At 49.1% G+C, this 13,904-nt stretch overlaps 1 protein-coding gene across 3 annotated transcripts in view; it reads left to right on the top strand.

Moving 5' to 3' along the window:
• Window positions 1–13,904, top strand: part of LOC6554265 (titin) — a 38,706-nt gene that overhangs the window by 14,991 nt on the left and 9,811 nt on the right. For all 3 annotated transcript variants that reach the window (XM_026977649.1, XM_026977654.1, XM_026977642.1), the window contains 4 exons: window positions 2,070–2,176; window positions 12,377–12,415; window positions 13,333–13,530; window positions 13,593–13,847. In XM_026977649.1, the coding sequence (XP_026833450.1) occupies window positions 2,070–2,176; window positions 12,377–12,415; window positions 13,333–13,530; window positions 13,593–13,847 (599 nt within the window). The remainder of the gene's footprint in view (window positions 1–2,069; window positions 2,177–12,376; window positions 12,416–13,332; window positions 13,531–13,592; window positions 13,848–13,904) is intronic.

The following is a 13,904-nucleotide window of genomic DNA, read 5'->3' as shown; positions in this document are numbered from 1 at the left end:
CTGCTTGTTGCAACTGTTGGTAGTTGCAACTAGTTGGCAAGCAGCAACATGTTGCTCGTGTGTTGCTAATAGCTTTAGAACAAGTGCCATTTTGGCCGGCAACTAATAGCCAGTTTGTGTCGCTTCCGTTGTCAGTCAGTCGGGCTCACCATCCACATCCACATCCACATCCACATCACCATCATCATCATCATCTTTACCATCGCAGCGGTGTGAGATTATCATTATTGTTATTGTCGCTCGTCATGTCAACTCGCCATCAACATGCCGCTTCTCTGGCTGGAAAGCAGACGAGGATGCTGGTGTCTTCTGTCCTCAGTGTTGGCATCGGAATCGGCCAGCACACACTGCATTCAGCACACAGCATCCAGCTCCATGGAGCAATCTTTCAACCTGGCCGTGGCAGCTTCGTGTGTTGCATACCCCTTGTTATTTTCGCTGTTGCCACGGCACGCAGCAATGCTATTTGTGGCTCCCGGGGAAGCCCCCATCCCTCATCCCCCATCCCACATCCCACATCCCGCCACCCGACCTGCCTGCATTTTAATGAGCACAATTCGCGCATTTATGATGAGCCCCAGTCCGAGTCGAGCATTAGCCGATTTTTATTTGCCTGTTTCGTTAGCGAGCTGAGCGAAGGGGCGGCAATCTGCAGCCGCGGGGAGACCGAAGCCACTCAGATTTCCAGAGGTTCGCGGAAGGGGCAGCTGGGATGGGGGCCATCGAGGAGTAGCCTGATGGTATGCCCCCCGTGACAAGTTCGGTACTATGGGACTCGCAGCTCTATCTGATATCCATTCTGCCAAGGAATACATCGTGAACGATCATATTCTATTATTATTTCGTAATAAGAACAAAAACCACAATGGGAAATTCCAAATGTGGCCAACTGTGCTGTATCCCTCGCTATTTGTAGCAAAAATGCGGGTATTAGTTTCAACACTCGTCCATTTGCGACCCCATTGTGCTTAGGTGGAAGTTTTATTGCTTTATGGAATGTATGAAATTGCATAACACACCCAACAGCCACGCCCCCCGAAGCAAACAAGCACTCAGCATCCATTCCCCCGACTTTTGATACACGGAAACCTTTGCTCGAGGGGAGCAACCCCTCGATGGAATCACGTGTTGCATCTCCTGGGACCTGATTAAAGTAACATAAAGCAAATAAAAGCCGACAAGCGAACTGGGCTAATAAATGAAAATATGAGGCGTATGTGTGCCATTATAGGGCGACAATAAACCAAACCCAACTCTACTGGTATATACCTTCGTTGGCCAGTTGTCAACCAATAAGCCGTGATATGTGGCGGTTGCCGCCTGCTAATTATAACGACGGGATCACCGGATCTTCGAGGCGGGGGAAAAGGAAACCAAATCAAAGTAGTTGGGGGGGTAGTCCAATTTCGGTAACTTTTCTTTAGCGTGCGCCTGACATTTTCAATCAGCAGCGCAAGACCTCCAGATACAGATACAAATCCAGCGATTTTTTGACCTCTACATGAGCAGGATGGAGGGGGCGCAGCGGAAGTTGCCGGAGGGTTGAGTTTGAGGGACAGCGGGCATGTCAGGGAAAATTGCACATCTGTCAAATCGGCAAACAAGTGATTTCCGCAAACAATTGAAGAAAAACAGCCAGTCAGGACGAAAACGAAACGAAAAGAAACCCAACGAATGGGACAGGACAACGCATCATGGCACAGGACATTCGAGGAGGGATGCTAGTGGTGGTTTTGGTATTTGGTGGCTCACATGTCAGCGCTCCCACCCGCCCCGAAATTTCTGCTTTTCTGCTGTTTGTGCACGTAAATTGCTTTTGTGAGGCCATTGAAAATTTTCGAATACCAAAAAGAAAGAATCCGAGTACAAGGAAATAAATTGAGACACGCCGGTTTGGGGGCGGCATGCGCCTTGTCATGCTTTTTTAATGAAGTGCCAGTCGTTTAAGGAACATATTGCCGCCCGATTTGATTGTTGTTTAAGGGTTAAATGGGCTGTCCGCAAGAATGCCCCACACCCCAAGCTCCTTTGTTATCCCAGTACTAAACTCGACTCCTTTTCCATTGCAGTTACAACCACAAGATGACCAGAAGACGTTCGAGTCCGCCGGGACTCGAGGAGCTGCTGTATCTGGCGCTCGTCCTGCTGGCCATGGCTTTGATACCCACACAAGCCGGTAAGTGGTTTATTATGTCAACGTAAATTATGTTTACCCAGCTAAGTACCCAGTGCTTAGCCCATCTGTCCTATCTGTTTTGGTTATTATTTTGCCATAAATTTGCCGGCGAAGCCATGGATTTTCGCACTAATTAAAGCCATTGTGGCAAATTGCCATCAGCTGGCAACAGCTGCCGCTTGCAATTGTCCAGGGTCAGGGGTCACCCTGTCAGCCGCTGACCTCTACTGAATGAAAGTCTGTTGCATTTCGGCCAGAGGGCGAAAATCGAATTAGGAACGACTCTTCGGGGGTGTCCCAGATATCCCAATAGGATTGTGTGTTTAATTGAAATCGAGTGGAACCGAAGTTCGGACTGGCTCATAATTAAAAGTAAGTGCTAATGGCCTCGACCATCATTACCCGCCAACTGCCCTGCAGATGGGCGTCCGAGCTCATATGGCCAAAAAGCGAGAACCTAGAAGGGAGCAATGTGTTAACTTTCACATTTAACCGGCCAATAAAAGGCGATGCAACGGCGTCTTCCTGGTTCTTTGGGCGTTTTCGATTTAACGACTTCTTTAAACAGAACTTACAGTCAAATAAACCCCAAAAAAGAAAAAGACGTTTCGGTATTCCTCAAGAATATCGGTCAACGAATGCCAAAACCGAAACGTAGTTACTGCCACTCGAGGGTATAGCCACCAATCATCCGGCCCATAACCGGAGAAGGCCCAGAGCCAGAGCCAGAGCCAGGCCATTGTTTAATGGGCTTTCAATAAACAGGCAATGGCAATGGCTCCGACAGCCCGGTCCAACTGAAAACTCTGGCTTTCCAGCTCCATGGACTGACTGACTGAATGACTGACTGACTGATTTGGCCCAGTCAAAACGATAGGCGACAATAGTCAGCTCGTTGACCCACATTCGTGGGTACTCCACACTCGCAGCACCACGATGCCTGCATTGGGCATTTAGAATTCTTGGAATTTTCATTAACACATGTCCGAGCCGCCGCAGAGGTGCATATGGAAATGGATCTGGCTGACAAAGGGGAAATAAAGTGGAAAAGAATTTTTCGGTTTTGTGAATGGACGAGCCGAGGGGAAAGCCGTGGAGAACCCATGGTGTTTTAAGCATAGATTGCCCCGCCAGGGTTTCTCACCTACTTATTGATTATTACACACAGTCACAAATCGGTAACACTAACAAGCCGGGCCAACAAAACGGCCTAATGGACTCGGGCTCAGACTCCGGCTCCACGGCGGGTTTGATGAACTCCGGCGCGCAGAGTTTCCCAGCAGGGACTGGTAATTGAATTGTTCCATTATAGATACGAGCATGACTCAACAGATACATTTGTATCTTTCGGCTACGTACATGTGTAGTTCTAACTCCGCCGCCGACAGCTGCGAGCCATAAATCAGTGGGACTAACGCAAATGTCAGTTGGCACGGCTATTCCGCTGCGATATGATATACATATAGCATGTATACTTCACAACAAGTGGCATTTGCGTCATAACAAAAGCTGTACATCGATGGATCGATCGATCTATCCATGCCAATTGTTTGCGCAGCCATCAAGTTGGATATCCAAATCGTTTCGAGAGTTTGTCGAGCAACTTATGCAACTTGAACTGGCCATCAGCTTGGAGCCTTAATTCAAGCTCAAGCTCAAGCTCAAGGTCGATAAAAACGAGCGACCATCTTCCCAACCGGTAGCCGCCACACATTATCATTATTTTATAAGCCACGAAGTAAAGACGGCAATTTCAATTTGGCGCTGGCTCTGGCTTTTTCTTTTTGTTTTTTTGCCGTTTTTGCTCGGTGGGGCGTTTTCATCAATCAACTTCGAACGTGAGTTCGTTTCTTGTTTTTCTCATGCTTATTAAAGAATCATGGGGGGCATGGAAAGAACACCTGCTCTTGGCCTCTGGGCTCTTTTCTATCTTCCGATCTTCCAGATACTTCTGCCCTGGCTGCGGCAATTGACACCTACACCACTGCGATGATGGTCACTGAACCTCAACATCCATCCTTTTCAGCGATCTAGAGGCTATCCGATTTCGGCACTCAAACATATTTTATGTGGCCAGTTCGCCAGTTTTTGTGATTTCTTAATTTATAGCCAATTACAAAGGCATTAGTGCGCCTCACGAAGATCTTCAATACTTTTGTTTATTGCGCATATAAATCGCCGCTTTACGGCCCCATCTTTATAGCAGTTTTGCGGAAGCATCTAACTTTCGAGAACCCTGATGATGCCCGCCGATGATGTGCCTAATTAGCTTGTATTAACTTCTAGCCAGGCTTCAAGAAACTCCAGCTCTGGCTGCGACTGCGGCTGCGGCTGTGGCTGCGGCTGTGGCTCGAGCCCAGGTACTCTATGGTTTGATATTAATTGCACGACCCGCTGATGTCATCAGCGGCAGCGTCATCATCGGTCCCTCGAGCATAAGCGTTAATCAAGATCCAGTCATCGTCTTAGCCACGCGCATATAATTAACATTTCTGCCACGGACCAGGTTCAATGTCAAGTGGCCCGGCGGATCCGGCTTATCGGGCTTATCGCCGTTGATAGCACCAGGCAATGGTAAATGGTAAATGGTAAGGTGGCATATACCACACCACACCATTGGCCAATGCCGTGCCATTCCAACGGGATGGGGACCCACAGCTTCCTACTCCACCTCCTCGTAAATATTTCATATATGCAAACACCCCGACGACACCGGGGGCCATCCCATTCCATACATTGTCCGAGTCCGAGTGCGAGTCCGAGTTGTTTGCTGTTCACTATTCTCGCTGGGCAAACAGAAACCGGCCAAAGTCGCTGACCATTGACCGATATGGCAATGATGGCGATGATGGCGATGATGCCGAAGATGTGTTGGCTGCGTGGCTGCGGAATTTCGTAGCCACTTAGAGAACAAGTACGCGAGCCGGAGATCACGAACTTGCGGGCCAACCCGCACGAACCCCAAAAGAACGGGCCTGTCTGGGATTTGGGACTGGGGCTTGGGGCTTTGGAATCCCCAATAACCAATATCGCTACTACCCACTGGTGACTCCTGCCGAACGTGAGATTCGCCAATGGGGGGCGGAGAAACTTTCGACAGTGACACAATTAGGGGCCCCCCAACTCCAGTGCAAGCTCCAACTCCAACCCGAAGTCCACTTGGCTCTTGGCCATAAATAAGCATTTATGCTAAGCGGCCAGACGACTTTCCTTTCATTTCGCTTCGCTCGGCCCACCAACGTAGCCTCCCCCAGATGTCCAACTATTTGTCAAAATCGCGGTGGTGTGAAGCCAAATCTGAGCTGTGACAGATGCGGTACACTGCGAGAAAGTGAGTTTTACAAAACAAAATATTCTGCTACAAATGTAAGCCTTTTAACAAGCCAAGTTCAAAATTGGACAAACTGGCCATATTGAAGTATGCATTTTACGGTCCAAGCAGAGAATTTTTCCCAGTGCAGGTGGTAAGTCGGTCTGCCGAGTTGATATGATAAATTGACCATGGGCTCGAGACACTCATAAAAGACGCATTTGTTCGGCTTAAATGCCCGTACACAGAGCCACTTAGTTCGCGCTGATCTGACCCACGCAATTCCCGCGTTTTTTGAGGGGGCGAGGGCAATGACCACGCCGCCAAAGGGCCGCCGAGTTCCAAGATCCATGATCCAAGTTCCATGCTCCGAGCTCCAGCGCTTCACAAGTGCCTCGCTGCACTTGACTCCCCAATTAAATGGCCAGAAGTTGGAAGTTGGAGCAGCGTGTGAACCAGAATCGGAGGCGGAAGCTTGGAAGTTCAGATTGTTCTTTCCGATTTTATCAGCACCAAATTCCCGACTTCCTGCGACAAGGTCGGGGGCTAATTTCACTTAAGTAAATAGACTGCGGTTAACTGGCGGCAATTTGATGTGTAACGGTAACGTGGCTACATCCAGATTGAAGTCCACATCCCAAAAACCGAATACTGAAGACCGACAACCGAAAACCGAAAAATCCAAGACCAAAGTCATGCTGAAACTACAATTGCAATTACACAATTTGGCCATTAACGCCTCGGCTCCGGGAGTCGTCGTCATGCCCCTCGTGCACCTTTCACCTTGACAATGAAATGGTTTCCAATGATTGCTGTAATTTCTATTTGGCTTGGAGAAACCCACAATGGCAGCTGGAAATGCAAATGAATATCTTGCTGTTGTGTTTAGTAGAGCAAAACGCCGGCTGAGCCGAGCTCAGCTATACGTAATACAATACCAGTTGGGATTTCTCAGGGCGATACCGCACGATACAGACACCTCTATAACCATAGCTATATGGCTGTGTGGATGTGGATGTGGATGTGGATGCCATAATCATGGCTCATATTATGTATGCTGCTGCTATTTCCCTATTATTGTTTGATGTCATTGAACTTGAACTTGCCGTGGTCGCCGGCAACGCCAGTTGGCTATTTCTGTTTTGACATTTTATGCAATTTCTCGGCGTGAATATGCTAATTCGGCTTTTGTATAACACGTTGTCGGACCAAAAACGTGTTCAAAATGTTAATTAAATGGCCAACACTGCTGGCTTTTATTCATATTTATGGCAATTAGCAGCCCCCTGACCCAATTTGCCATTTTGTCTCTGCTAATTGCCGTTTATGACGAGCGTGGCGCTGGAACCGGACAGATTTGGATGAGCGTAGTTGGGGACTGGGTCGGAATCGGAATTGGAATCGGACCCTTGCCCACATACCCGACCGTGCCATAGATGCACCTTAGCCGGCCACTCAATTAGACATTCTGCCTGGCGCCAGTTGCTAATCGCCGTCTAAGATGGTCAGCACGCTAACAAGCCCAAAGACAATGATGGCCAACTGATGGGGATGCAATGCAGCCGCAGACGGACCTCCTGACAGCCTGGCGGATCTCCAGGGAGGTGAAGTTTTCGGTTCGCTGCATGCCCAGAAGCTACACTGAGAAAGGAAGCTCCGACTGAATCAGATTCATAGTTGAAATCGCTAATTCAAGATTACATCGCATATGAGCAAGCAACTAGCTGACAGAATTGGCCAAGCACCGAAAAAGTTCATATTATTAGTGAGTAATTTCCAAAGCTTACTTAGTTGCCAAGTAAATAAATCTGCGTGTAGCAAAAGGGTGATTGGCTGGCAAGACAAGCAAAGTTGGCGTGTTAGAATTCATTTTGACACTATTAAGACAAAGGCTTCTCGGTTAGCTGATGGTAATTAGCAGAGATAGAGACCTAGAGCCAGATCTACACAGAGCGAAAGATAGCAGGGAGATCTCGATCGCAGGTGCAATGACTTGGTCGCCTGGGAGCGTTCTCTTTCAATTGTGTAACCCTAGCCCTGCCACCTAGCCCTAGACCTAGACCGCCGTACTAGCCCTATTCTAACGCCTGGCGAGGTTCAATCAACTCGCCAACCTGGCTGGCACCTTTACGCATGGCAACCGCCAGCTCCAGAGCTTCAGAGCTCCAGCTCCGATCCGATCCCGTCTACGACTGCGAGACGGGTCATGCCAAGTCAGACGCTCTCGCTTGAACTAATACTTTGTATAATTATCGCTTTGCTGATCTCCTCTGCACATGATGTATGGAGTGCCCGTGCGAGCTAGCTGGGCCATTGGGTTTTATGGCTTTCGGCTGGCTGTGGGACACGCAGCTTTCTGCAACGTGGAACCAAGAGCCCAGAGCCCAGAACTGAGAACCTGCACTATCTCCGGTGTCCGATCATTAGCTAAATGCCGTGCTAGCGTGGGAGGAGATAGCAGATACCTTATACTAGATACTGAATGCTAGATACAAATCGAGTGAGGGAGCCGCACAACCGGGAAACAAAAGTCAGCGAGCAATTAGCTCCTCGAGTGGCACTTAATTGAATCGCGGCTTTTCCAGCCAGGAAGGACACCAAGTCGTGAGAGTTTTTCCAGCGCAAATTAATAAACAGTTACGCATGCGCGGCGCAGAACTTGTTGCTAGCTGATTGCCGGGAACAGGAAAGTCATGGGCATCCATCACCTGTCGGTGGAGCAGCTCCAGCTTCAGCCCCGACTCCAGCTCCAGCTCCAGCATCAGTATCTGGATCTGCATCGGAATCTCCCGTTGGTCGAGTCTATTATTTCGGCAATTGCTGTAATCAATGCGCTGTTATCAATAACAGCTAGCGGTGTAATAATTGACCGTGGAGCAATGCTACTCCACCCAACTGCTGGATTGGGGCCATACAAATTTGTCTAAACAAAATTGCGCAAACAAAAATTATGATATATTTGAGCGCACCACTACCAGATCCTCCAGAGAACGAGCGCAGTGATTAGCCGAAGTCAGGGGAGCACTGACAGCCGGACAGATTGATTGCCGGCAGGAGGGGAATAGTGTTCATTAAAGCCATGCAAAAGCCATCAAAACAAATCAAAGCCAGGACACTCGGGCACTCTGGGCTGCGTTTTAGGGTGCCTAGGAAACAGGGAACCCAGGAACTGTGGGAAAGAATGCTGGGCTGCTGCTCGACTCCTCCCTTAACTGCTTAATTACAGCGCCCAAGGCCAGACTCATTATTATCTATTAGGCAGTCAGGAATACTAGTTGCTGCTCCACCGACCTGACTAACTGACTAACTGACTAACTGACAAACTGACAGGCATACCAAGCTCTGACTCTCTAATGACATCGGGTAACCGAGCAACCAAGCCAGCCAGCGAGCCATAAATATGCATATGAGATGGGCTCGGAGGACCACGAGCCCATGGGACCGCCAGCAATTACAATGTCCACATATAGACGGGCCAAATAGGCCTGGACCCCGCCGATATTGCCCTAGCCATAGCCATAGCCATTGCCTTAGCCTTGGTAATTGTTTCATATGCACGCCGGCAGCAGATGGAGCAGGAACAGCCTTCGACTGGTGCAATTTTATGGCATCCTCAGCCCCAATACCCAATACCCAATACCCCAATCCTCAAGCCTCATCTCCATTCGCGGCATCATGACCATCGGGCATAATTTACTTAGAAGGAATCATGGCCTCCTCCAGTTTGGTAATAAAACACAGCGTCACGCCAAGGTAGCGCCCTAGCCAGCCTTCTAGGTCTTCTTAGCCTTGCGCAACTGCGTCCAATTTGGCCGCAATCGCGCAGCCAAGAGATGCAGCAGCAGCAGCAGGAGCAGGAGCTTCGATGTCTACATTGCTACCTTGTCGCCGACATAATCATGTTAAATTACTCGCAAATTCATTTGCTTGGAAGGCCTCCACCGCCGCCTTCCTGTTGCAGTTGCAGTTGCATTGTTAGGGCGCCTGTTGATGTTGCTAGTTGCTGCTGCTGCTGCCTGTTGCTAGTTGCAAGTTGCTGGTGATGCTGCTGCCTGGCGGCCGCTTTCAGCATTGATGCATGGGCATGATACGGGGATGGAGAGCCTGGTCCGTGGGTCTGGAAGGTAGTCTGTTGTTAGCTTGTCGCTCACTCCATATTGATCTGCTCGGCATTATGGAAATTATGTGATCAAGGCCAGGGAAAATGGAAATTGTTTCTGCAATGGAAATTTGCTGGCTGGAGGAGTCTGGCAATTACAGATCGATTTATTGCTCCTCTGCCACAGGCATTGTTATTTCTAGCCATTTTTTTTCTTTTGGTTTGTTCCTTTATTTTTTGGTTGCATCTAATTAGAAGGCAGATAAACGCAGGCGGGCTGGGTGAGAAATTGCTATAGGATCCGGTCGTACTCCACCCATTCCTATTACTCTTCTCATTCCTGGATGCAGTTGGATGGAGGTGGGTGTGGTCAAGAAGTCGCTGGTGTTGCAGCTGCGGAATAGCGGTAAAAACGCATTTGGGGACAACAAGCCGGCAAAGATTTGTGTTTATTTTGTAATCTTTGAAATATTTGTGGCATGGCAAATATTTTCACTCGCCTGCATTTCCGCATAGCCAGTAGTTGGTTGGTGGGGAAAGTATAAGGCTATCAACGGGAATATTTGGGAAAACTTCCACTTTTTCGCATCTGCCCCGAGGCAACCAAGTCCACCTACAGCACTCAATAATAAAGAGTAACCAGCAAAAGGCGTGCCTGTTACTGGGGGTCTCGGTTTGGGTTCGTTTTTGGGTTTGGGTTCGGACCATGGGAGCAAGAGTGAGTTTCCAGAGCCGGAGCACCTAGGCCTACTTATGTAAGTAAGGCTGCCAGTGCTTGTGGCTCGTATTTTATGGTTTGTGTACACATTTTTGCACACATGCGCGCCGGGTCATTCAACTTGTTGTAGCAGCAATCCATGGCCATGGTCAGGTGGGTGGGGAAACAGGGGCATCATGGGGAGAGCAGGCGGAGCAGGAGGAGCTGGCGGAGCTGGAGGAGCGGAGGCGGTGCGCGCGCGCTTTCCTAGAATAAACAAAATGCACGACTTGGCCGAGAGCCGCCAACAACTTTGGCTTTGGCCTGGCCCGCTGCCTGGCTGCTTGAGCACACGAAGAAGCCGCGTTGCACTGCGCGAAAACAGCAGTCTACAATCGGGGAATCGAGAAACCATTCCACTCAATTGTAGTACAAATTACTGGACACATGCCACATAGGTTTCGAAATCAGCAGCTATAACAGTTGGGGTCACACACTCCTATAACCTGAACTCCTGCACAAGCTGGGTAAACAGTTTTTGGCACAGTGTGCTGCTGTTGCATCCACATCAACACCAGCCACATGCAGCAACAGCAGCAGCAGCAACTTGGCTGACTAACTGACTGACTGACTTCTGTTTGTTGGACCGACACGACCATGTTTGATGTGTACCATAGCCATCATTATCATCATCATCCTCGCCAGCCACCGAGCAACTCAGGCGTCCCCATCGTAATGATGATGTACAAGTATATGCGGCTTGTTTTAGTTGTTGCACTTGCGCAGTGTAAAATTGTTGCATAAGTTTGCAGTGCAACTGGGGATTGTCTTGGCCTACCAGTTGCTGCCATGCCGGCCACTTGATTGACTCCCATTGCCGCCGAGTCCGCGGCCAAATTCTTCGCACTGCCAAGGCTCAAGTTCGGTCAAGTGGAGTGGAGAATGGGGGAAAGTCCCCCTCTTGGGGTCTTCCGATCCCTCGCCGGCAATCCTTAACAGTTAATGTGTGAATTTTTATGCGTTGCCAGGCTCCGAAGTCGTGTTGTTGTTCTTACCGCATAAAATGTAATTTACATCCGTTAGCTTCGAGTGAGATGGAGATGGTGCCTCCATCTTCTCCAGCTCGAAATTGCTACTCTGATTTGTGGCTGCCGTTCGGAGGCGAGAGTGGAGGTAGTCGGGATTCAGTATTCTGGATTCTAGATTCTGTATTCTGGATTCTAGCCAACGTCGCGGCCAAAGTCATGCTTATGAGCACTTGCCGTTAGGATTTTCATTGTTGTTTCGCCAGCAATTTGTTGCCAAATTGTATGGGCCAGTTCTTCGCCAACTGCCTACTGCCTTCTACCTTCGATTTAAATGTGAATCTGGTCAAAGAGCCGAGTCATGGGGCCAACTGGCCACCCCACAGGTAGTATGCGGAAATTAAAATGTGAAATATTCGAGAAATTGTCAACCCTTCAACTGAACGCAATTAATCAAAGTCGAGGCCGCCAGCAGCAATTCATAAAACAGCAATTTGTCAAATCATTTCTGCTGCAACAAGTGGCAGCAGCAGCAACTGGCCTTCCTGGCCAACTGTCAGCTTGGACAATTTGTTTGAGCCATTTTTGCGAGGGGCCAGTATGCTATTCGAAGTGTGGGACACACGCAGCCACCGCTTCTTGGCCAGAATGGCCGCTACGTGCCAAGTTGCCAGCTGGATGCAGTGCTGCTCCTAGCTGGATACTGCGGCCAGGCTGCATTTTGATTATGTGGTAATAACACGTTACACGCATACAAAGCCAAGATGTTGCTGCTGCAATTTGGTGTTGCTCTTGGCTTTTAGACCCTGTTATCACGCCGGACAAGGCTATCAAGCTGGCGAAGCTGCAAGGCTGGGCAAACGTGGCCTACGCAGCTCCCTGGCCATTTTCATTGCATGCTGGCACAATTAGAGTTCGGCATTCGCGCGGCAATCGATAAATTAATTTATTATGGTCATGGCGATGGCTAACGGATATGGCCATCGTAAAATTCCCGCCGTAATGGGGGAGCTGCAACTATGGCATTTCATTAAATAATAAAGATTCCTTCTACCTTCTCTCATTGCAGCCCCGGTCCAGGAGTACACGGAGATCCAACAGTATTCGGGTAAGTCGGAAAGCTGATTAAGTGGCGGCCATAACCCACCAGGAACGGGAGCCCATAGTAATAAAAATGCATTCGCATCTCTTCCGTTTAATGGTGATTACCACTTCGCCAAAACAATGCGGATGTGACCGATTTATGGCAACCTGCCATTTTTTTATGTACACAGACTGTGCCCCCCGTCATTGATCTTCAATCGATATTATAATGTGATTGATCCGCTGCCCAAATGGCTAATTACAATAGCCACCCAGTTGTCGTAGGCCGCTAATCGGTGGCCAATTATCGAGCCAATCGCTGTCATAAAGCCGCATTAGCCGAGGTGTGAAGCGAAGACAAATGGAAACATAAAGAAATAAGCGCTGCCTTTTTATGAGACACGCGGAAAAACGTGAGCTGAGCTCCATACCCATGCCCGTACCCCAAACCCCAAGCCCCAAGCCCCAAACCGAGCCCAAAGATTTCAATCAAAAAATGGTCTAGCCGGTTCACAGAAGTCGGGGAAACTGCGGCGCTTAACGTGTTAATGATGTGATGTGGAATTTATTGCGGGTGGAAGCCACTAAATTAGGCAGCCAGTCAGTCAGAAATAAATAGAAAAAAGACACACACACACAGAGTGGACGTGTGCATATTTTAAGACAGTTGACTTCTGTTTAACGACACTGATGAGCTATAAAAATTGTCAATAGCTCCATGTATAATATTATGACAGCCAACTGGCGCTAAGCCGCGATTTATGGCCCGAACGACACAGTAGCACAAATCACATACTATGTATGGTACGGATGGCCCGCTTGCATAACTAATGTCGGGAATTTATTAGCCACAGAGTTGGCATTGTTTAGAGCACACACTCCCAGGCTTTGGCCCCGATAACCAGGTCTCACTCTCGAATTATATATATCTTGTACTTGCAGAGGGCTGCTACTACAACTACGCGCATTACCAGGAGGGCGACCGCATCATGACCAATGAGCCATGTCTGAACTGCACCTGCCACAACCGCATGCTGATGTGCTACCTGCGCGTCTGCCCCTTCACCAAGCCCATTGGCCACGACTGCATCGTGGAGAAGCGGGAGGACCAGTGCTGCCCCATCATCACTTGCCCAGAAGGTGAGTCCCACAGCAGGAGAACCACTTGCGTTCGCACCATACTGATGGCCTCTCCCATTTAGTGCCCGTGGACGTGCCGTACCACACCCCGGAACCCGGAACCGAACTGAGCATCCCCGAGAAGTTCGGCTGCAGCATCGAGGAGAAGTTCTATCCGGAGGGCGCCCAGGTGCCATCGAATCCCAATAAGCCCTGCGAACTCTGCTACTGCATCAACAACCAGACCAAGTGCGTCATGCAGGAGTGCACGCTGCATGTGGACGGCTGCCTGCCCATCTACAACAAGGGATCCTGTTGCCCCGTGCGCTACAGTTGCGGTGAGTTTCTAAAACATCTAAGCATCTAGGGATGCCCCAGCTTGGAACCTTACTAAA

The sequence above is a fragment of the Drosophila erecta genome, unplaced genomic scaffold, assembly GCF_003286155.1.
Source record: "Drosophila erecta strain 14021-0224.00,06,07 unplaced genomic scaffold, DereRS2 tig00000000-arrow-pilon, whole genome shotgun sequence".
Taxonomy (NCBI): domain Eukaryota; kingdom Metazoa; phylum Arthropoda; class Insecta; order Diptera; family Drosophilidae; genus Drosophila; species Drosophila erecta.
Note: the sequence above shows the minus strand (reverse complement) of the source record. Positions and strands in the feature narration are given on the sequence as shown.